The 22,163-nt window shown below is 45.6% G+C and overlaps 1 protein-coding gene and 2 pseudogenes across 3 annotated transcripts; all 3 read right to left on the bottom strand.

The window, feature by feature from the left end:
- Positions 1-460: 460 nt before the first annotated feature.
- LOC125525209 (protein STRICTOSIDINE SYNTHASE-LIKE 10-like) lies at positions 461-1,928 on the bottom strand. Of its 3 annotated transcripts, none has more exons than XM_087536351.1 (2): positions 1,488-1,928; positions 461-1,047 (listed from the first exon to the last, which is right to left on the bottom strand). In XM_087536351.1, exons 1-2 carry the CDS (start codon positions 1,528-1,530, stop codon positions 461-463), a joined length of 630 nt encoding a protein of 209 aa, XP_087392477.1. In that variant the 5' UTR covers positions 1,531-1,928. The 3 variants fall into 3 exon arrangements, with proteins under 3 accessions (XP_087392477.1, XP_087392476.1, XP_087392478.1); XM_087536350.1 differs by having other exon boundaries at positions 461-1,063; positions 1,492-1,928; XM_087536352.1 differs by having other exon boundaries at positions 461-1,042; positions 1,492-1,928.
- Positions 1,929-2,521: 593 nt separating this feature from the next.
- LOC147957769 (uncharacterized) lies at positions 2,522-5,030 on the bottom strand (annotated as a pseudogene).
- Positions 5,031-5,440: 410 nt separating this feature from the next.
- Positions 5,441-21,425, bottom strand: LOC125518309 (uncharacterized; annotated as a pseudogene).
- Positions 21,426-22,163: the final 738 nt, after the last annotated feature.

Here is a 22,163-nt window from a genome sequence, read left to right as displayed (position 1 = left end):
GTCCTGGCCATTGGGATCCTGCAGTGTTAACGTCTTGTATTATAGCTACTCTACAGTTCACAATCACTTCTTCAAAAATTGAATGTCGGAGCCAGGTCATGCCCAAGATCACAATGCATCTGCTCCATCTCTCTAGCACATATATAGCACATAAAGCAATACAACAGTAAGCGCCACAGGTGGCTTTTCCAGCTTAATGGGCCTGCCCTCAAAGGATACAAACAGGGATTCGAAAACAAGATGTTCTTGGGAAGAAAGAGAGAAGGACAGTCATGTAAGGAAGATCCTGTGTTGGGAGATATTGGTGGGTGTCATCTCGTTCAATTCTGGGAAGGGAAGAACATGACTTGCTGATTACAAACGTGGATTACAATAGGTTGTCTGATCGGAAAAAGAAATTGGAAAGTTACATTTGGTCATATGAATAAGAAACAAAAATACATCATTTATCTAGTGTTCTCTACTTCCTTTTTACTACGCCGACATAGGGAAGCTCCACCGAACCCAAGTAGAGTTTGCCGTCATCTCTTTCCATGATCTCGGTTGGCCTGACTTTCTTTGACCCTCTCATCTGCTCGACTATCTTCCCGTCGGCACCAACCCTGACAGCAAGAAGATGGCTGTCACGGCCAAAGGGCAACTCATTCTTCTCACGGTGCAACGCCAACCAATAACCTCCTTTCCTGTCGGGCCTGACGTTATCAGGGTAGCCTGGCAGGTCGGCAAAAGGCTCGGACTTGCCCGCGTCGACCCCTTCGATCCAGTGCCTCAACAGCTTGCACGGGCCAGTAGATGCGACCACGAGGTGCGTGCGGTCGGCGCTGAGCGCGACGCCGTTCGGGTATGTCATCCTTGGTTGGAGCACGGTGACGTCCGATGTTCGTGGATCATACATCATGAGGCGGCCCGTCGAGTCCCCCGTCTTGGTGACCATCTCGTGTTCTGGCCTGTCGTAGTTCATCGAACTGTGGGTGAAGTAGACTTGACCGGTGACTTGATCGACGTTAACCCCGTTGGTGAAGCGCAGCGGCATGCCATCAATCTGGTGATACGCGGAGATGGACTCGCGCAGGCGGAGGTTGCTGTCTGGCGTCATGGTGACGTCGATGGCAGAGTGACCACACAAGGTAGAAGCCTCAATATGATCTGAAGATGGACCTGCGGAAGATGGTGGCGACGACACACGAGTGCGTCTGACCGGATTGTGCCCCAGATCCGGTATGTCGCTCGGCTGGGGCTTCCGAATATGTTTCGGTTTCCGGCTTTTTGATATTAGGCTTAGGTGAGTGGTTTGGGTAGTGGCCCAGCTAGCACCCCTTCATTATTTTGAATAGGAGTAGTGGCATGTGTTGCCAAGATGATGGATTCAGGCTTATTGTTGTAATACTTTGTAAGGTCCTCGAGAATAACCAATAAAGTGGCCGTATGCATCTCTCAGATGCAGAGGCCGGGGTCATCCTCCTTTTTTTTAAATTTTTTTTTCTGGTCGACCAACACGGTGGCCTCCCCGCCGCCGGGCGGCACACGCATCCCTTTGTACGCATCGGCCACATAGAGGTCGCCCGTTTTCTCGTTGAAGCGCAGGCCAAGCGGGTGGCAGCAGCGGCTTTCTATGTCCGCCTCCGTGTCAAACCCGTGCACGTTTCGCTGTCGTAGCCTGGTCCGTAGGCGTACGTTGTCCAGCCGAGCTTGGGCCGGTTCCACCTCAGGATGCGGCCGTCGGAGACGCCACTGTAGGGGCCTCGGCCCTGAGCGTCGAAGGCGACGCTCTCCGGCCCGTGCACTTCTCCGGGCGGCAGGGGCAGCTGCTGTGTCCGGGAGGCGTCGAAGCTTGCAGCGGCGGCTGCCATGGCCCCGGGCATGAAGAGAAGGACGAGTATGACGAGAGCGACGGTGGCCTTGAGGAGGCGGCTCATGCCGCAGCCCATGTTGGCGGCTACCCTCCTCGCTGGCTACCTTAAGCTTGTTGATCGATCGGTACGTACGTACTTGTTCGATGGAGCTTGGTCGATCTTCTGCTGGATGTGGATATGGTCAGGGGCGGAGCCAGAACTTTTATGAAGCCCGGGCAAACTTAAGCCTGAATGTCTAACATGCAAATAAAAAATTCCGTACCGGGTAGACAATATATACTATGCATCAAACTTGCAAAGCACAAATCCACATTAATATTGAAGTGAAAATACGGACATAACAGTCATACAACAGTCATACAAATGTAATATTTAAGCGAACTAATATATCAATATTCCATTTCAGAGAGCAAATGAAGTTGTGACTTGACAACAAGAGACACGAAATCAAACCGAAGCATAGAGCCAATCAGCCAAACTAGCCATCTTGCCAACAAAAGTGTAGCCGTCTAAATCACCATGACACCATCAATATATCCTAGAAGACACTACAGGATAAGAAAATGGATTTGTTATTCACAAAAATTCAGTGTTGTGATTTGTTTATTTATTCAAAACAGAGAGTTTGTAACAATAGAAAAGGTTAAATGGAACGTACCAATAGTGTGCTAAAGAAAATCACGAGGCAAATGTCCTTTCCGAGACTTCATGCTGTAAATGTTCGAATAATATCCTTATCATCAACTGACTTGAATAACTCGCGCTCAGTGTAACATATCATCAAGTCGTTGAACCATTCGTTGTTGATCTTGCTACGCAATTTATTCTTGATAATCTTCATTGCTGAAAATGCTCTCTCAACAGATGCAGTTGACACCGGCAATATCAAAGCCAACTCAATAAGTTTGTATACCAATGGAAATACCAGATTTTTCTTAGTTTCAACCATCTTCACGGCCAAACTTTGAACATCATCACAAGTAGAAAAAGAAGCATGCCTTTTCACTTGACTTATATAAGTGAGGAGCTGCTCTCTTATTGTTCCACGATCATCATTAGAGAAGTCTTCATGATAAATTTCAGCAAGACGAGCAAGTTTATCAACATTGAACTTGGAGAAAGAGTCCTTGGGGTCAACACATGAGAAGCAATCAAGCACACAATTTGCTCCTTCACTAAAGCGGTGATCCATCTCCACACAAATTTTGTCAATAGCAACATAAAAAATCTCTGCACGGTAATGGTGAAGATTAGTAACAGTTCTCCCTTCTCTCCTTGAACGACCACGAACTGGTATAACTTCGTCCATATTTGGTACTAGAATACTATTAGCACCACAAAATTCTTGGACATCACCAAATAAATTATCCCAACCACTCTCTCTGAACGTTGCCAACCGATCCTTGACATCATTAACTAATTCCATGGCAAGAACAATATTGAGATCTTTTCTTTGCAAGACTTTTGAAAGCTCATTTGTGATGCCAAATAACTTCAACATAAGCTTCAGAATGAAAACAAATTTAAAGCTCTCCATTTTTTCTATCAAACCTGCTGCTTGAGATGGTCCACGTCCATATTCATCAACTGTACTAAGCACCTTTAACACGGAGGACCACATTTGATCCAAACGAAGTAAGGTAGTATGATGTGAACCCCATCTAGTATCCCCTGGTCTAGCAAGAGTAGATGATTGGCGCAAGCCCCTTCCAGTAGATATCTCACCACTCTCAAGTCTATCCAGAATATCTTGGTGTTGTGACTCGGTCAATGCATCCCTTCTCTTGCAAGATGTTGTTGTTGTAGTCACAATCAAGGAGATGTACTCAAAGAAATCATGAATAGATGAGCAACTACTAGCAACAGACACGACCACCAATTGCAGACGGTGAGCATAGCAATGAACATAGAAAGCATAGGGGTTTTCATCTATGATCTTTTTCTGCAAACCATTAAATTCACCTCTCATATTTAAAGCCCCATCATATCCTTGACCCCGTATCCTTGAAATTGATAACTTATAATGATCAAGAATGATATAAAGAGCATCCTTTAGTGACTCGGACGTCGTATCTTTGACATGATGCAAAGCAAGGAATCTTTCCACAACCCTCCCTTTGTCATTCAAAAACCTATAGAGAAACACAATAATGTCAGTTGGTTGCATAGAGAATAAATGACAAACAAACAACAAAATAAAAGTGAAACTACTAACCTCAACATCACAGCCATTTGCTCTTTCACAGATATATCACGTGATTCATCAATAAGCACCGAGAATTGTTTGTCACCAAGCTCTGCCATGATCTTCTTCCTAACTTCATGTGCACAACACATTGCAAGCTCCTTTTGAATGTCACCAGATGTCATTGTGCAATTTCTGCCACCACGGTTAAAAGCATCTCTGACTTGTTCATTCTTAGTTTTTTCCAAATCTATCATCTCTCTAAAGTTTCCCTTGTTTAGAGAAGTAGCTGATTCATCATGTCCGCGAAATGCCAAGCCTTGTGCAATGAGATATCTTGAACAACTTACAGAACAAGTTAAACGAATCTTATACTTTTCTTCTGATTCCTTGCTTGATCTAGCAAAGTTACTTGCCACACTTTGTCTTTGATTATTACAATCATCATAATGCTTGACGCAAGAGTTGTGCTTACTACCATGACCACCAATATGATCTTTGAAGCCTTTATATGCATGCTTCCAATCTGTAAATCCTTCTTTGGTGAAGACTTCATAACCAAAGTGCTCAGCCCTTCCGGGTTGCTTAAAGAGAAAACAATAAAAACAATAAGCTGCATTCTTCCACTCACTGTATTCTATCCAGTCGTACCTTTTATACCAAGATTTGGAAAATGCTCTTGAGGAACGCGAACTTCCAAATTCAGTACGATGGTATTTATTCAAATCTGGTTGCATTGGACCCTTCAATATATATGCTCTCCTCACTTGGTCTTGAATATCAGGAGGATATTCACAAATTTGTTTCCTCTTTCCCTGATCGCGCTCAATCGCATTTGGATTAAATTCATTGGCAACGTTTGGTGCTGGTGGCTCTACTTCTATTTCAGGCTGCGCATCATTCACATTTTCAGTCCTTTGCTCTACTTCTACTTCAGGTTGCACATCATTCATATTTTCAGTCCTTGCTCTCTTAACCAAAAACCTCCTCATCTCTGAAATTTAGTGAGTAAAAAATCTGAAGTTAGTTTTTACACAAATAAGAATATGGACTAATCACAAGTTCATAGTACAGTACAATAAAAAGCTACTTGCATCAACTACATGTATCAGATTATCAAGTATTTCTTGATGTTGCCAAACTAAAGTGAAATCGGTGAAATATTTCTTAAAATTACTAGAGGAAAGAGTCTGCAACCTGCATACTAGTTTGTCAGTCTAATTAACTTACAGTTTCTGTAGTTTCCAATAGCTAACAAATAGATTTTCTCTTTGGACTTTGGTCATAATCATCCCCAATCAAAAGTTCCTAAATAAGCCCTAAGTACATCAATCTCATTATCTCAACCCAAATCAGTTATTAAGTACGCGATCTTACCGGAAGTCGAAGGAAAGGAACTTCCTCAGCCTTCAGGAGAGGAAGGGCCAAAGGAGGGGACGACCGTGGCCACTGCCGGCTCGCCGTCGGCCTGCCGCTCGCCCAGCCCCAGATCGCCGCCTCGCCTCCTCGCCTTCAAGTCCCTGCCGCAATTGGGAGAAACCAAAGAGACGCGAGTACGCGAGAAGCCGAGAAGGCGAGAACTGTTTGGACTCTGGAGCGATCGATGGTATTCCCTGTTGCCTCGTGGGCTGGAGCGAAGCGATCGATGGTATTCTATTTTTTCTAGTGGGCTGGAGTGATCGGGACGTTCAAGTAAATAACTGGGCCGGGCTGTGAAGGAGGCCTAATCCAGTTTTGCCCGGGTAAATCCACTCTGTATCGAGCAGTTTTACGTACTGTGATACGACCACTGTTGCCGTCGGAGTGCCAGCGAGCCCGGGCAACTGCCCAGGGTCGCTGGGCGCTCGCTCCGCCACTGGATATGGTTTGGTTTGATGGATTCAAGGGAGTTGGCTAGCTACAAGTCCTTTTTTTCGAAAAGGGGGTCTCCCCGGCCTCTACATCAGAACGATGCATACTGCCACAAAGATAAATAAATAAAAGTTGTTCAACAAGGTCGTCACTCTGAAAGCAAAATAACAGCAAACTCACAAAGAGTCACAAGCGCCAGAAACACAAGGCCGAAAAGCCACAACCGGCTGGCAAAACAAAGATAGATAAACTAATTGCCTATCCTATTACATGACCGCCATCCAAACCGGTTGAAGATATCCCGTGCTACCATCTCTCACCGGACAGATCCAGTAACCAAATGCTCCCTGGCCTCCATCGGAGTGAGTAAGGACCACATACGGATCAGCGCAGTAGCTCGAAATAAAACCTGCAAAAAAATGAATATTTGTTTCTGTTAAAGGTCAAATCATTTCTGCAATTCCAAATTGCCCACAACAAAGCACATACTCCTACACGAATATGTCTGGCTATTTCGGACTCTATCCCAAGAAGCCACGTTCCAAATAACGAACTGACCGAATTCGGAGGAGTAATGTTAAAGGCAATATGCACCGTGTGCCACAAAACCTTTGCCAAAGGGTAGTCAAAGAAGAGGTGCTTGATGGTTTCGTCCCGATCACAAAAACTACACCTAGTAGATCCTGTCCAGTTGCGCTTAATCAAATTATTCTTTGTTAGAATGACTTGTTTATGCACGAACCACATAAACACTTTAATTTTTAAAGGAACTTTGACTTTCCAAACCTCGTTGGAACTAGGTATAACACTTGAGTTAATGACATTGATATACATCGACTTGACAGAGAACTCACCAGACCTAGTAAGCTTCCAACACAACTTATCGGGTTGGTGAGATAGCTGAATCTCCATCAGTCTACTCACCAAGTGAAGCCATGCTTCCCACCGGTCGCCCACTAGCGCCCTCCTGAACTGAATATTAAGGGGAATGGACTGCAAAATCGTGGCAACTAGAGCATCACGTCGTTGAGTAATACGATACAGGGACGGATACTAAAGCGCCAATGGCGTTTCACCAAGCCAAGTATCCTCCCAGAAGCGAGTGGTGTTGCCATTACCGACTATAAACTTAGTTCTATTAAAGAAGGCAGCTTTAACTCTCATAAGCCCCTTCCAAAACGGCGAGTCTGTGGGTCTCACTGTCACCTGGGACAACGTCTTGGACTGCAAATACTTACTTTGAAGAATTTGCGCCCATGTGGCCTCGGTTTGAACTGAAAGTTAATACAGCTACTTGCTGAGAAGACATCTGTTCTTGACTTCAAGATTCTCAATACAAAGGCCCCCATGGTCCTTTGGTCGACAGATGATATCCCATTTGGCTAGTCGGCATTTTCTCTTTGTTTCATCACTTTGCCAGAAGAACCGGGATCGATAGAAGTCCAGTCTTTTCCTAACACCAACTGGGACTTCGAAAAATGATAAGAGAAACATAGGCATACTCGTGAGCACCGAATTAATAAGTATTAGTCGGCCTCCATAAGACATGAGTTTTCCCTTCTAGCAACTTAGTTTCTTCTCAAACCGGTGTTCGATGCTCTTCCATTCTCTGCTCGTCAGCTTACGATGGTGAATGGGTACACCTAAGTAAGTGAAAGGTAACGCCCCCAATTCGCATCCAAACAATTGCCTATAAGCCTCATGTTCCTCATTGGCTCTACCAAAGCAGAACAACTCGCTTTTATAAAAATTGATCTTCAGTCCGGTCAATTGTTCAAATAAGCATAACACCAGCTTCATATTTCTCGCTTTCGCCAAGTCGTGCTCCATAAAGATGATTGTATCATCAGCGTACTGCAGGATGGACACCCATCCATCAACCAAATGAGGCACCAATCCACCCACCTGACCAGCCTCCTTGGCCCTTCCTATCAGAATTGCCAACATGTCAACCACGATGTTGAACAGAATAGGAGACATTGGATCACCTTGTCTCAGGCCCTTGTGTGTCTGGAAATAATGACGAATGTCATCATTCACTTTAATTCCAACACTCCCTTTTTGCGTAAAGGATTCAACCTGGCGTCGCCAAGCTTTGTCAAAACCCTTCATGTGTAGGGCCTGCTGAAGGAAAGGCCATTTGACTTTATCGTGCGCTTTCTCGAAATCCACCTTGAAAACAACTCCGTCTAGCTTTTTCATGTGGATCTCATGGAGCGTTTCATGAAGGACCACAACCCCTTCGAGGATGTTCCGGTCCGGCATGAAAGCAGTTTGGGTAGGCTGCACCACATCATGTGTGATCTGTGTGAGCCTATTAGTCCTGACCTTGGTGAAAATTTTGAAACTAACATTGAGAAGACAGATTGGCCTGAATTGCTCAATTCTCACAGCCTCTGTTTTATTAGGAAGAAGGGTTATCGTTCCAAAATTCAAATGGAAAAGCTGAAGCTGCCCAGAGAAGAGATCATTGAACAAGGGCAACAAATCCCCCTTAATGATGTGCCAGCACTTCTTATAGAACTCAGTCGGAAAACCATCCGGGCCGGGAGCCTTATTATTTTCCATTTGCGATATAGCCTCGAAGACTTCTTTCTCAGTGAAAGGGGCCGCCAAAATATCGTTCTCCACTGTTGTAAGTTGAGGAACATCCTCAATTCTGGACTCATCCAGACACACACAATTATCCTCTGGGGGTCCAAACAGCTGCTTGTAATACTCGGTAATGTATAGTTTTAGGTTTTCCTGTCCTAAAATCGTTCCTTCATCTTGCTCAAGCTGGAAGATCCTCTTCTTTCTGTGTTTACCATTAGCGATCATGTGAAAGAATTGAGTGTTCATGCCCCCCTGGACTACTCGCCGGACCTTGGCCCGCAACGCCCACTTCAATTCCTCCTCTCGAAGAAGCTCTTTCAGCCTCATCTCCGCGTCAAGCTTGGCATGAAGCTCCGTGGGTGGCAGAACAGTGGTTTCTGCTTTTACATCTAAGGACTGAATAAGGTTAAGGAGCCTTTCCTTTTCGACCTTATAGATCCCACTAAGATGCTTAGCCCATCCACGCAGAAAAGTTCTCAAATGCCTGATCTTATTCGGCCAGCGCTCAAGCGCATTCTTACCTCCGGAATCCTTAGCCCACTCCTTGGCTACGAGATCAAAGAAGCCGTCTCGCTCAAACCAAGCAAGCTCGAAAGAGAACACATTTTTATTTCCCACATGGGTGGCCTCACCAGAGTCAACAAATAACGGCGTGTGGTCAGAAATTCCACGGGAAAGAGCCTGAACAGTTACAAAGGGAAACTTTTGTTCCCATTCAACGCTAGCCAACACGCGATCCAACTTTTCAAACGTCGGAGTTGGCATCGCGTTAGCCCAAGTGAATTTTCTTCCTGAAAGCTCAATCTCTTTCAGATCCAAGCTTTCAATGATAGTATTAAACATGAAAGACCATCTGCCATCAAAGTTGCCATTGTTCTTCTCCTCACGCCTTCTAATGATGTTAAAATCACCCCACCAGGATAGGTAGCTGCTGAGAGCCACAAATCCTAACCAGATCAGCCAAGAACTCAGGCTTATGTTCAGGCTGTGTGGCCCCTTATACCGCCACCAAAGCCCAGTTGAACCCATCGGCCTTTGACCGCACCCGAAACTTGACTACAAAATCTCCCATAACCACACTTTGAACCTCGAGCGAATCGCATCAAACTCCGAGTAAGATCCCACCCGATCTCCCTCTCGGTGGCAAACAATGCCAGTCAAAATCAATTCCTCCTGACAAGGTAGTTAGAAATTGTGGCGCAAAATTATCTCTACCAGTTTCCGATAAAGCGATAAAATCTAATTTATGCTCAAGAGACGCCTCCGCCAGAAACCTTCTTTTAGCCAAGTCTTTCAGACCTCTGCTATTCCAAAAGATTCCTTTCATACTTCATCATGGAATTTTTTGCTGAACCGATCCTAGCACTCCTACGCACTACAGACACCAGATAAACCTTCCGGTTCCACTTGCGTTTGGTGGTATTCTGACTCTGCAACCGGTCCTCACAACCTGTCTCAGCAGGTCTCGCGACATCAATCACAGATGTCTCATCCTCCTCCTCCGACTCAGGCATGGGAGGAATAAGATCCGCACAAAAATTATCGAGCACTCTGACCCCCAACGCATCAAACTCTGAATCACTCCTGGGCTTAACCGTTGCTAAGTAACGAATCATCTCTAAAGCTCGCTCAACCTCTAAATCCAGAAGGTCATTAACAGAATTTGAAATTTCAGTAGCATTACTACCTAGTGAAACTCCTAACTGATTTGCATTATCGACAATCTCATCCGTAGAAAAATGCAAAATGGAATGAGATGTATTGACCGACATACCAGTAGTGACCTCAACGTCACGAAGCTTGGCCGCCCTCATAGCGCACCGCTGCTGAATGTCGTCCACCTCCGGATGATTCTGGAGATGGCAGCTCAACAGTCGTCCCTCAGAAATCGGATCCGGAATCCCTCCAAACGCAATGACCTCCTCACGAGAAATCCTGCTCGGGGTGTGGCCTCCTGCCGCACCCCGAACACGAAGCTGGTCATCCTCCGCGGACGATCTGGCGTTAATGCCAGCACCCGGTGAGGCCCTCGCCGACGCCGGAGAAGTCGGACGCGCCCCACAAGGCGGAGACGGCAGCGCACCGGGGGAAGGAAGTGCCTGGGCCACCTGCCCGAACTCCCCCCCCCCCCAGCGTCGGAGGGGCGGCCACCATAGGCACCCCAAGAGAGTAAGGCCCCGAGGCCTCCTGCCCCGAGCCCCCTCTCGAAGGCGATACCGCAACCTCCAAAGCAGACCAAGCGGCGGGAGAAGGGGGATCCGAGCCCACCTGCATCGGGATCCCTCCCAAAGGTAAGACCGCTACCGTCGAGGCCTCGTCCAGCACTAACGGAAGGGAGGACACGGGGGCCACCTGCCCCAAGTCCCCAACAGAAAGCTGAACCGCCCCCTCCATCACCTGCACCTCGGTAGAAGAAGAGAGAACCACGTGCCCACGCACCTCATCCTCTCCCCTGACCGAGATCATCAAAGCCCGAGGAGCGGGACTCACAGCATCCTCAAAAACCAAAGCAGGTAGCGCGAGCTCCATAGCCTCATCCGAATCCACTGATACGTCTCCAACGTATCTATAATTTTTGATTGCTCCATGCTATATTATCTACTGTTTTGGACATTATTGGGCTTTATTATCCACTTTTATATTATTTTTGGGACTAACCTATTAACCGGAGGCCCAACCCAGAATTGTTGTTTTTTGCCTGTTTTAGGGTTTCGAAGAAAAGGAGTAAACGGAATCCAAACGGAATGAAACCTCCGAGAACGTGATTTTCTCATCGAATACAACTCAGGAGACTTGGACCCTACGTCAAGACACGTAACAGGAGGCCACGAGGTAGGGGGCGCGCCCTCCACACTCGTGGGCCCCCTGTAGCTCCACCGACGTACTTCTTCCTCCTATATATACCCACGTACCCCCAAACGATCAGATACGGAGCCAAAACCCTAATTCCACCGCCGTAACTTTCTGTATCCACGAGATCCCATCTTGGGGCCTGTTTCGGAGCTCCGCCGGAGGGAGCATCGATCACGGAGGGCTTCTACATCAACACCATAGCCTCTCTGATGAAGTGTGAGTAGTTTACCTCAGACCTTCCGGTCCATAGTTAGTAGCTAGATGGCTTCTTCTCTCTTTTTGGATCTCAATACAATGTTCTCCCCCTCTCTTGTGGAGATCTATTCGATGTAATCTTCTTTTTGCGGTGTGTTTGTTGAGACCGATGAATTGTGGGTTTATGATCAAGTCTATCTATGAATAATATTTGAATCTTCTCTGAATTCTTTTATGTATGATTGGCTATCTTTGCAACTCTCTTCGAATTATCAGTTTGGTTTGGCCTACAAGATTGATCTTTCTTGCAATGGGAGAAGTGCTTTGCTTTGGGTTCAATCTTGTGGTGTCCTTTCCCGGTGACAGCAAGGGCAGCAAGGCACGTATTGTATTGTTGCCATCGAGGATAACAAGATGGGGTTTTCTTCATATTGCATGAGTCTATCCCTCTACATCATGTCATCTTGCTTAAGGCGTTACTTTGTTTTTAACTTAATACTCTCGATGCATGCTGGATAGCGGTCGATGAGTGGAGTAATAGTAGTAGATGTAGGCAGGAGTCGGTCTACTTGTCTCGGACGTGATGCCTATATACATGATCATACCTAGATATTCTCATAACTATGCTCAATTCTGTCAATTGCTCAACAGTAATTTGTTCACCCACCGTAGAATACTTATACTCTCGAGAGAAGCCACTAGTGAAACCTATGGCCCCCGGGTCTATCTTTATCATATCAATCTCCTACTACTTAGTTATTTACTTTGCTATTTACTTTGCCTTTATTTTACTTTGCATCTTTATCATAAAAATACCAAAAATATTATCTTATCATATCTATCAGATCTCACTCTCGTGAGTGGCCCTATAGGGATTGACAACCCCTATTTGCGTTGGTTGCGACAATTTACTTGTTTTGTGCAGGTGCGAGGGACTCGCGCGTAGCCTCCTACTGGATTGACACCTTGGTTCTCAAAAACTGAGGGAAATACTTACGCTACTTTGATGCAACATCCCTTCCTCTTCGGGGAAAACTAACGCAGTGCTAAAAGAGGTAGCAAGAAGGATTTCTGGCACCGTTGCCGGGGAGGTCTACGCCAAACTCAACATACCAAGTACCCATCACATACCCTTATCTCCTGCATTACATTATTTGCCATTTTCCTCTCCCCCACTTCACCCTTGCCGTTTTATTTGCCCTCTCTCTATCCTCCCTCTATTTGCCTCCTTTTGTTCGCTTCTTTCTGTTTGCTTGTGTGTTAGTCTCCCTCAAAAACTAATGATACGTAATTGCCCTACTCATGGTTTAAATTTGTGGATGATTATACAATTTTTTATGCCGGATTCAATTTTGCTTCTAGAAATCTTTTAGATTCGGCCGCCGGAGGCACTTTTATGGAAATCACTTTAGGAGAAGCTACTAAACTCCTAGATAATATTATGGTTAATTATTCTCAATGGCACACTGAAAGATCTACTAATAAAAAGGTGCATGCGATAGAAGAAATTAATGTTTTGAGTGGAAAGATGGATGAACTTATGAAATTATTTGCTAATAAGAGTGTTTCTTCTGATCCTAATGATATGCCCTTGTCTACTTTGATTGAGAATAATAATGAATCTATGGATGTGAATTTTGTTGGTAGGAACAATTTTGGTAACAACGCTTATAGAGGAAATTTCAATCCTAGGCCTTATCCTAGTAATCCCTCTAATAACTATGATAATTCCTACAACAATTCTTATGGAAATTATAATAAGATGCCCTCTGATTTTGAATCTAATATTAAAGAATTTATTACTTCGCAAAAGAATTTTAATGTTATGATTGAAGAAAAATTGCTTAAGATTGATGATTTGGCTAGGAACGTTGATAGAATTGCTCTTGATGTTGATTCTTTGAAACTTAGATCTATTCCACCTAAGCATGATATCAATGAGTCTCTCAAAGCCATGAGAATTTCCATTGATGAGTGCAAAGAAAGAACCGCTAGGATGCGTGCTAAGAAAGATGCCTTTATAAAAGCATGTTCTTCGAGTTGCTATGAAAATAATGATGAAGATCTAAAAGTTATTGATGTGTCCCCTATTAAATCTTTGTTTTGCAATATGAATCTTGATAATGATGGGACTGAATATGATCCACCTTTACCTAGAAGGCGTTCCAAGAACTCAGAATCTTTTGATCTTGATGCTAAATTTGATAAAAGTGGGATTGAAGAAATTAAAACCCTAGATGTTGCTAAACCCACTATTATGGATTTCAAGGAATTTAACTATGAAAATTGCTCTTTGATTGATTTTATTTCCTTGTTGCAATCCGTGCCAAATTCTCCTCATGCTTATAGTCAAAATAAAGCGTTTACTAAACATATCGTTGATGCCTTGATGCAATTTTATGAAGAAAAACTTGAATTGGAAGTTTCTATCCCTAGAAAACTTTATGATGAGTGGGAACCAACTATTAAAATTAAAATTAAAGATCATGAATGCTATGCTTTATGTGATTTGGGTGCTAGTGTTTCCACTATTCCAAAGACTTTGTGTGATTTGCTAGGTTTCCGTGATTTTGATGATTGCTCTCTAAACTAGCACCTTGCGGATTCCACTATTAAGAAACCTATGGGAAGAATTAATGATGTTCTTATTGTTGCAAATAGGAATTATGTGCCCATAGATTTTATTATTCTTGACATAGATTGCAATCCTTCATGTCCTATTATTCTTGGTAGACCTTTCCTTATAACGTTTGGTGCAATTATTGATATGAAGGAAGGAAATATTAGATTCCAATTTCCATTAAGGAAAGGCATGAAACACTTACCTAGAAAGAAAATTAAATTACCTTATGAATCTATTATGAGAGCCACTTATGGATTGCCTACCAAAGATGGCAATACCTAGATTTATTCTTGCTTGTTATGCCTAGCTAGGGGCATTAAACGATAGCGCCTGTTGGGAGGCAAACCAATTTTATTTTTATTCCTTTCTTTTTGCTCCTGTTTAGTAATAAATAAATTATCAAGCCTCTGTTTTGGTTGTGTTTTTGTGTTTAATTAGTGTTTGTGCCAAGTAGAACCGCTGGGAAGACTTGGGGAAAGTCTTGTTGAACTTGCTGTAAAAAACAGAAACTTTAGCGCTCACGAGAACTGCTGCCATTTTTATTTGGAAAGTGATATTTAGTTAGTTATTTTTAAGATTATTAATAGATAAATTCCTCACTTCCAGAAATTTATTTTAGAATTTTTGGGGTTCCAGATCTTGCGCTAGCTACATATTACTACAGACTGTTCTGTTTTTGACAGATTCTGTTTTTCGTGTGTTGTTTGCTTATTTTGATGAATCTATGGCTAGTAAAATAGTTTATAAACCATAGAGAAGTTGGAATACAGTAGGTATAACACCTATATAAATAAATAATGAGTTCATTACAGTAGCTTGAAGTGGTCTTTTGTTTTCTTTCGCTAACGGAGCTCACGAGATTTTCTACTTTAAGTTTTGTGTTGTGAAGTTTTCAAGTTTTGGGTAAAGATTTGATGGATTATGGAACAAGGAGTGGAAAAAGCCTAAGCTTGGGGATGCCCATGGCACCCCCAAGATAATCTAAGGACACCTAAAAGCCAAAGCTTGGGGATGCCCCGGAAGGCATACCCTCTTTCGTCTACTTCTATCGGTAACTTTACTTGGAGCTATATTTTTATTTACCACATGATATGTGTTTTGCTTGGAGCGTCTTGTATGATTTGAGTCTTTGCTTGTTAGTTTACCACAATCATCCTTGCTGTACACACCTTTTGAGAGAGCCATACATGATTTGGAATTTGTTAGAATACTCTATGTGCTTCGCTTATATCTTTTGAGTTATATAATTTTGCTCTAGTGCTTCACTTGTATCTTTTAGAGCACGGTGGTGGATTTGTTTTATAGAAACTATTGATCTCTCATGCTTCGCTTAGATTATTTTTAGAGTCTTAATAGCATGGTAATTTGCTTAAAATCCTAATATGCTTGGTATGCAAGATTAATAATAAAACACTCTTATGAGTGTGTTGAATACTATGAGAAGTTTGATACTTGATAATTGTTTTGAGATATAAAGATGGTGATATTAAAGTTGTGCTAGTTGAGTAGTTGTGAATTTGAGAAATACTTGTGTTGAAGCTTGTGATTCTCGTAGCATGCACGTATGGTGAACCGTTATGTGATGAAGTCAGAGCATGATTTATTTTTTGATTGCCTTCCTTATGAGTGGCGGTCGAGGACGAGCGATGGTCTTTTCCTACCAATCTATCCCCCTAGGAGCATGCACGTAATACTTTGCTTTGATAACTTTTAGATTTTGCAATAAGTATATGAGTTCTTTATGACTAATGTTGAGTCCATGGATTATACGCACTCTCACCCTTCCACCTTTGCTAGCCTCATTAATACCGTGCACCTTTCGCCGGTATCATACACCCACCATATACCTTCCTCAAAACAGCCACCATACCTACCTATTATGGCATTTCCATAGCCATCCCGAGATATATTGCCATGCAACTTTCCACCGTTCCGTTTATGACACACTCCATCATTGTCATATTGCTTAGCATGGTCATGTAGTTGACATAGTATTTGTGGCAAAGCCACCGTTCATAATTCTTTCATACTTGTCACTCATGCACCATTGCATATCCCGGTACACCGCCGGAGGCATTCATATAGAGTCAGATTTTGTTCTAAGTATCGAGTTGTAATTGTTATTAGATGATCATCATTATTAGAGCATTGTCCCAGTGAGGAAAGGATGATGGAGACTATGATTCCCCCACAAGTCTGGATGAGACTCCGGATGAAAAAAAGAGAAAGAAAAGAGGCCATAAAAAAGAGAAAAGGCCCAAATAAAAAAAAGAAAAAAAAGAAAAAAAGAGAGAAAAAGAGAGAAGGGACAATGTTACTATCCTTTTACCACACTTGTGCTTCAAAGTAGCACCATGATCTTCATAGTAGAGAGTCTCTCATGTTATCACTTTCATATACTAGTGGGAATTTTTCATTATAGAACTTGGCTTGTATATTCCAATGATGGGCTTCCTCAAAATGCCCTAGGTCTTCATGAGCAAGCAAGTTGGATGCACACCCATGTAGTTTCTTTTTGAGCTTTCATATACTTATAGCTCTTGTGCATCCGTTGCATGGCAATCCCTACTCACTCACATTGATATCTATTGATGGGCATCTCCATAGCCCGTTGATATGCCTAGTTGATGTGAGACTATCTTCTCCTTTTTGTCTTCTCCACAACCACCACTCTATTCCACCTATAGTGCTATATCCATGTCTCACGCTCATGTATTGCGTGAAGATTGAAAAAGTTTTGAGAATGTCAAATGTATGAAACAATTGCTTGGCTTTTCATCGGGGTTGTGCATGATTTAAATATTTTGTGCGGTGAAGATAGAGCATAGCCAGACTATATGATTTTGTAGGGATAACTTTATTTAGCCATGTTATTTTGAGAAGACATAACTGCTTTGTTAGTATGCTTGAAGTATTATCATTTTTATGTCAATATGAACTTTTGTCTTGAATCTTTCGGATCTGAATATTCATACCACAATTAAGAAGAATTACATTAAAATTATGCCAAGTAGCACTCCGCATCAAAAATTCTGTTTTTATCATTTACCTACTTGAGGACGAGCAGGAATTAAGCTTGGGGATGCTTGATACGTCTCCAACGTATCTATAATTTTTGATTGCTCCATGCTATATTATCTACTGTTTTGGACATTACTGGGCTTTATTATCCACTTTTATATTATTTTTGGGACTAACTTATTAACCGGAGGCCCAGCCCAGAATTGCTGTTTTTTTTGCCTGTTTTAGGGTTTCGAAGAAAAGGAATATCAAACTGAGTCCAAACGGAATGACACCTTCGGGAATGTGATTTTATCATCAAATACAACTCAAGAGACTTGGACCCTATGTCAAGACACGTAACAGGAGGCCACGAGGTAGGGGGGTGCGCCCTCCACCCTCGTGGGCCCCCTGTTGCTCCATCGACGTACTTCTTCCTCCTATATATACCCACGTACCCCCAAACGATTAGATACAGAGCCAAAACCCTAATTCCACCACCGTAACTTTCTGTATCCACGAGATCTCATCTTGGGGCCTGTTCCGGAGCTCTGCCGGAGGGGGCATCGATCATGGAGGGCTTCTACATCAACACCATAGCCTCTCCGATGAAGTGTGAGTAGTTTACCTCAGACCTTCGGGTCCATAGTTAGTAGCTAGATGGCTTCTTCTCTCTTTTTGGATCTCAATATAATGTTCTCCCCCTCTCTTGTGGAGATCTATTCGATGTAATCTTCTTTTTGCGGTGTGTTTGTTGATCAAGTCTATCTATGAATAATATTTGAATCTTCTCTGAATTATTTTATGTATGATTGGTTATCTTTTCATGTCTCTTCGAATTATCAGTTTGGTTTGGCCTACTAGATTGATCTTTCTTGCAATGGGAGAAGTGCTTAGCTTTGGGTTCAATCTTGCGGTGTCCTTTCCCGGTGACAGTAAGGGCAGCAAGGCACGTATTGTATTGTTGCCATCGAGGATAACAAGATGGGGTTTTCTTCGTCATGTCATCTTGCTTAAGGCGTTACTCTATTTTTAACTTAATACTCTAGATGCATGCTGGATAGCGGTCGATGAGTGGAGTAATAGTAGTAGATGCAGGCATGAGTCGATCTACTTGTCTTGGACGTGATGCCTATATACATGATCATACCTAGATATTCTCATAACTATGTTCAATTCTGTCAATTGCTCAACAGTAATTTGTTCACCCACCGTAGAATACTTATGCTCTGGAGAGAAGCCACTAGTGAAACCTATGGCCCCCGGGTCTATCTTTATCATATCAATCTCCTACTACTTAGTTATTTACTTTACCTTTATTTACTTTGCATCTTTATCATAAAAATACCAGAAATATTCTCTTATCATATCTATCAGATCTTACTCTTGTAAGTGGCCCTATAGGGATTGACAACCCCTATTTGCGTTGGTTGCGAGGATTTATTTGTTTTGTGCAGGTGCGAGGGACTCGCGCGTAGCCTCCTACTGGATTGATACCTTGGTTCTCAAAAACTGAGGGAAATACTTACGCTACGTTGCTGCATCATCCCTTCCTCTTCGGGGAAAACCAACGCAGTGCTAAAAGAGGTAGCATCCACCCGATCACTCCACAACCTCGGTGGTGCACACGCAGGCTCGAAAGCCCCAAATCTCAGAGTCGTTGTAGGCACCGATGATGGTGGACCCACCCCATCGTCAGTCGTCGTAGACCCGGACCCCGGTCCCTTGGACAACTATCGTCCCGTATCATCGACCGAAGTCTCCTTTGCTCCCGCGCTTTCATCACCCTCATGCATATTGAAGTCAGCCCCGTTAGCCCCCTCGGCCAACAGGGTCTTGTCCTCAAACTCAATCAGCAGGTCAAAAACCTTTCCACGATAAGCCCACTTGACGACCTCAGGCACATACTCAATATCCAAAATACTAACTAATATACGAGCAATCCCGTGAGCTCTGGTGAAAGCCATATCCACACTCTCAGGCTTCCCCACCATGATTCCCAAGCTAGCCACAACCCTAGCATCCTGCATCGCCTTGGAAGGGGCCCCGAAAAAACGCAACCACGCCTGAGTAAGTGGCTTTCCATGAGGCTCCACTTGTTTCCACTCATGAAACTCAAGGATGCAATCGGTGCCCGGCACTTTGCACATCCCAAAACTGAGGAGCCTCTGCAGATCCTCCACCGAAGGAAACTCAACCCGAAACATCTTATCCGCGAGACTGACAAGCTCCCACTGAAAGTCCCCAGGGGACAACTCCCGGAGCCTCTGCACAATCTGAGTCTCGGAGACCTCTCTTCTGGTCACCTTAACAATCCCAATAATCACACTCTAGGCCTCATCAGGAACCTCCCTCTCATTAGGAGATTCAAAGAACGTGAGTTTAGCACAATACATGCCGTACATCATGAGAGATGGTGTCTGATCTTGCAGAAGTGGGCAATCCCCCGAATCATGAGCTGGCTTACCACAAGTGTCACATAACACAGCTATGCACTCAGCAATAAAATGACCCTTGTCACCACATTGATAGCACAACATTTCATCTTTCTTGCGCGCCCACTTGGACGCCCTATCAGCATCAGTCCTGTCCGGCATCTCCACGGACACATCACCCATAGTCTCATCCTCTGGAACCTAAACACTAGCGAGAGCCGTCACAACCTCCATAGCCTGACCGGTCAACACCGGCTCCTCGGTACTCCTGCCAGCGGTCGTCTACTCGACAACCACAGTGGGCGGAGGTTGTCGTGGGCGGTACCGACCACCACGACCACGATGACTGCCACGATGGCCGCAGAAACCACCCCGCTGCCGATGACCCGGGGCAGATGCCCCCTCGACAAAACCACCGGTAGGACCCAAGAACGGCCTCTCCGCTGATCCGTCGCTCTGCCAAGCAAATCCACGACCTCCACCCGTGGACGAGGAACCCCGGTGCTGCCCAGCTCCATAGGCATTATAACCTTCATCCCCCCATTGACCCCTGGGCGTAGCTGAAGCACCACCAACAGCACTGCTCTGCGGCGGCGGTGCCTGCGACCCCACCGGCGTAGCCCGATTCTGAGGCGGCCGAGCAACGTAATGCGGCGGCGGAGCCGGCTGTGGTTGCAAGCCCATCGTCAGCGCGGGAGGCCTAGGCGGCGCTGCACCCCGACCCACAGCAACCACACTGGCCACGCCGGGCGCCATCGGGCGAGGACCGAGGACCGGCCCTCCACGTCCGGCCGAGGGAACGACCACCGGAGATGTCGTCGGCCGGGCAACGGGCAGACCGCCAGCGCCGCGACTTGCCGCAGCATTAGGCGCTCCACCAGCAGCTCCTCGGCCCGCCGTAGTCACTGCTCCACGACCAGCGCTGGATGCCGGCGGTGGCGCAAGGCCCCTGCCGCTGCCCGGGCCCGGCGGCAGCGCCCCTCCAGCGCGGCTAGCCCCACCCGGCGCAGCCGGCTTCTTCCCCGGCGGCGGAGCACCTCCAGGCCCCGCCATGGCCCCTAGCGGCAAGATGCGGCGCGCCCGGCCACTCCCCGCAGATGGTCGTCTCGGCGTTCGTCTAACGAGAGCCCTAGGGCACGACGCAGGAACCAGCGACAACGATCTGGACGTGCATGCCTCGATGCCCTGGGATACGAGCGAAACCGGTTCCTGCTGGGCCTCATACCCAGCGGACCCTAGCCCACTCAAACCCACCGGCCCAACACCATAATACAACGCGTCTCGGCCCAGGAGCGAATTCAAACGCTCCTGGCGAGCCGCCCCGATCCGGATCACCATGACCGCTGGTGGCGCAACCGCGGTCATCTCCGGCGCCGATCGAGGCACTACCCGGCGTGCGCTCTTTCTCCTCTTCACAGTAGTCTAAGAATCCGGCCGAATCAGATCGAAAATGGTTAAATTCGGTAGACGTACCTTAGGCAAGGGGCCCTTCCACGGCCGGATCGCCGTCGCCGCCGTTCTTCGGTGAACCACCCGGCGCAGCATCTCCTTAGTTTCTCCCGCATGAAGCCCGACCCTAGCCGGATCCTCGAGGAGCAAAACCTTGTCGACGGTGGAAGCGACCTCATCTTCGTCATAACCTACACCCAAGAACTCACACAACAGATCTGAGGGCGTCGGAGTAGGCTGGCGCCGCATCTGTGTCCTTATCCCCCTCGTCCTCGTCGGCGTCGGCAAGGGCCCAAAACCGTCCCCACCTGCCGCCGCTCACCGGAGGGAGCAGGCCGCGACCCCGCCGGGATCCCGGCGGTCGCACTCCCTGTCGCCCCCCTCATCGCGTGATCGTCCTTTTTTAGAATTCGCTCCTGGGCCCCGCTTTAGGTTGTACGTACTCTTATGGACAGCTACAGGTCCGAGTCGGTCCATACATGGTTCAGTCATGTAGGTAATGGAGTCCGAGTCGTATTCGTAGGATTTTAAGGAGAACCGAGCCTGGCCGGGTACTACCAGCTCATCTCTACTATTTTCACGCGGCGGGGCTGTGCAGCACGCCCGGGAACTCCGTGTCGATGGTCACCTTGGAGCGGGACGTCTCTCTCTCTTCCTCCCCCGTAGCTAGGCTAGGCGAATCGTCTTCTCTTTTCCTTTTTCTTTTCCTTTTTTTTGTAGAATTAGGCCGAGCTCCGACCCAATCAAATTAATTTTGGGACTCGCCTGACCTGTTCGCCGCCGGCCTGGAATCGCACGTTTCATCGCCGCCGCTCGGCCGCCGTGGTCTTCCTCGCCCCACAAGACGACATGATCTCCCCCTCCCCCCTCCTCCTGAAGCTGCACTACACCGGATCGGACGAGACCACCCTTTTCTTCTTCTTTGCAGACAACAACAAGAATCCTCCCACCAGAGCGAGAGGGAGGGAACCTTTCACCTACGACCCGGCCGCTGCCATCCGCCAACGACCTCCTCCCCTCAGGCTTCATATATCTTCCTCGACCGACTTCTTCCAAAACAAGAAGCCAGCGAGCTACAAGAGCAGCGTGAGTTCTATCCCATCTCCCGTACCGTACTGTGAGAG

The sequence above is a fragment of the Triticum urartu genome, chromosome 7A (genome assembly GCF_056163025.1).
Source record: "Triticum urartu cultivar PI428250 chromosome 7A, HENAU_Tu73, whole genome shotgun sequence".
Lineage (NCBI taxonomy): Eukaryota > Viridiplantae > Streptophyta > Magnoliopsida > Poales > Poaceae > Triticum > Triticum urartu.
This window is presented reverse-complemented; position numbering and strand designations above follow the sequence as displayed.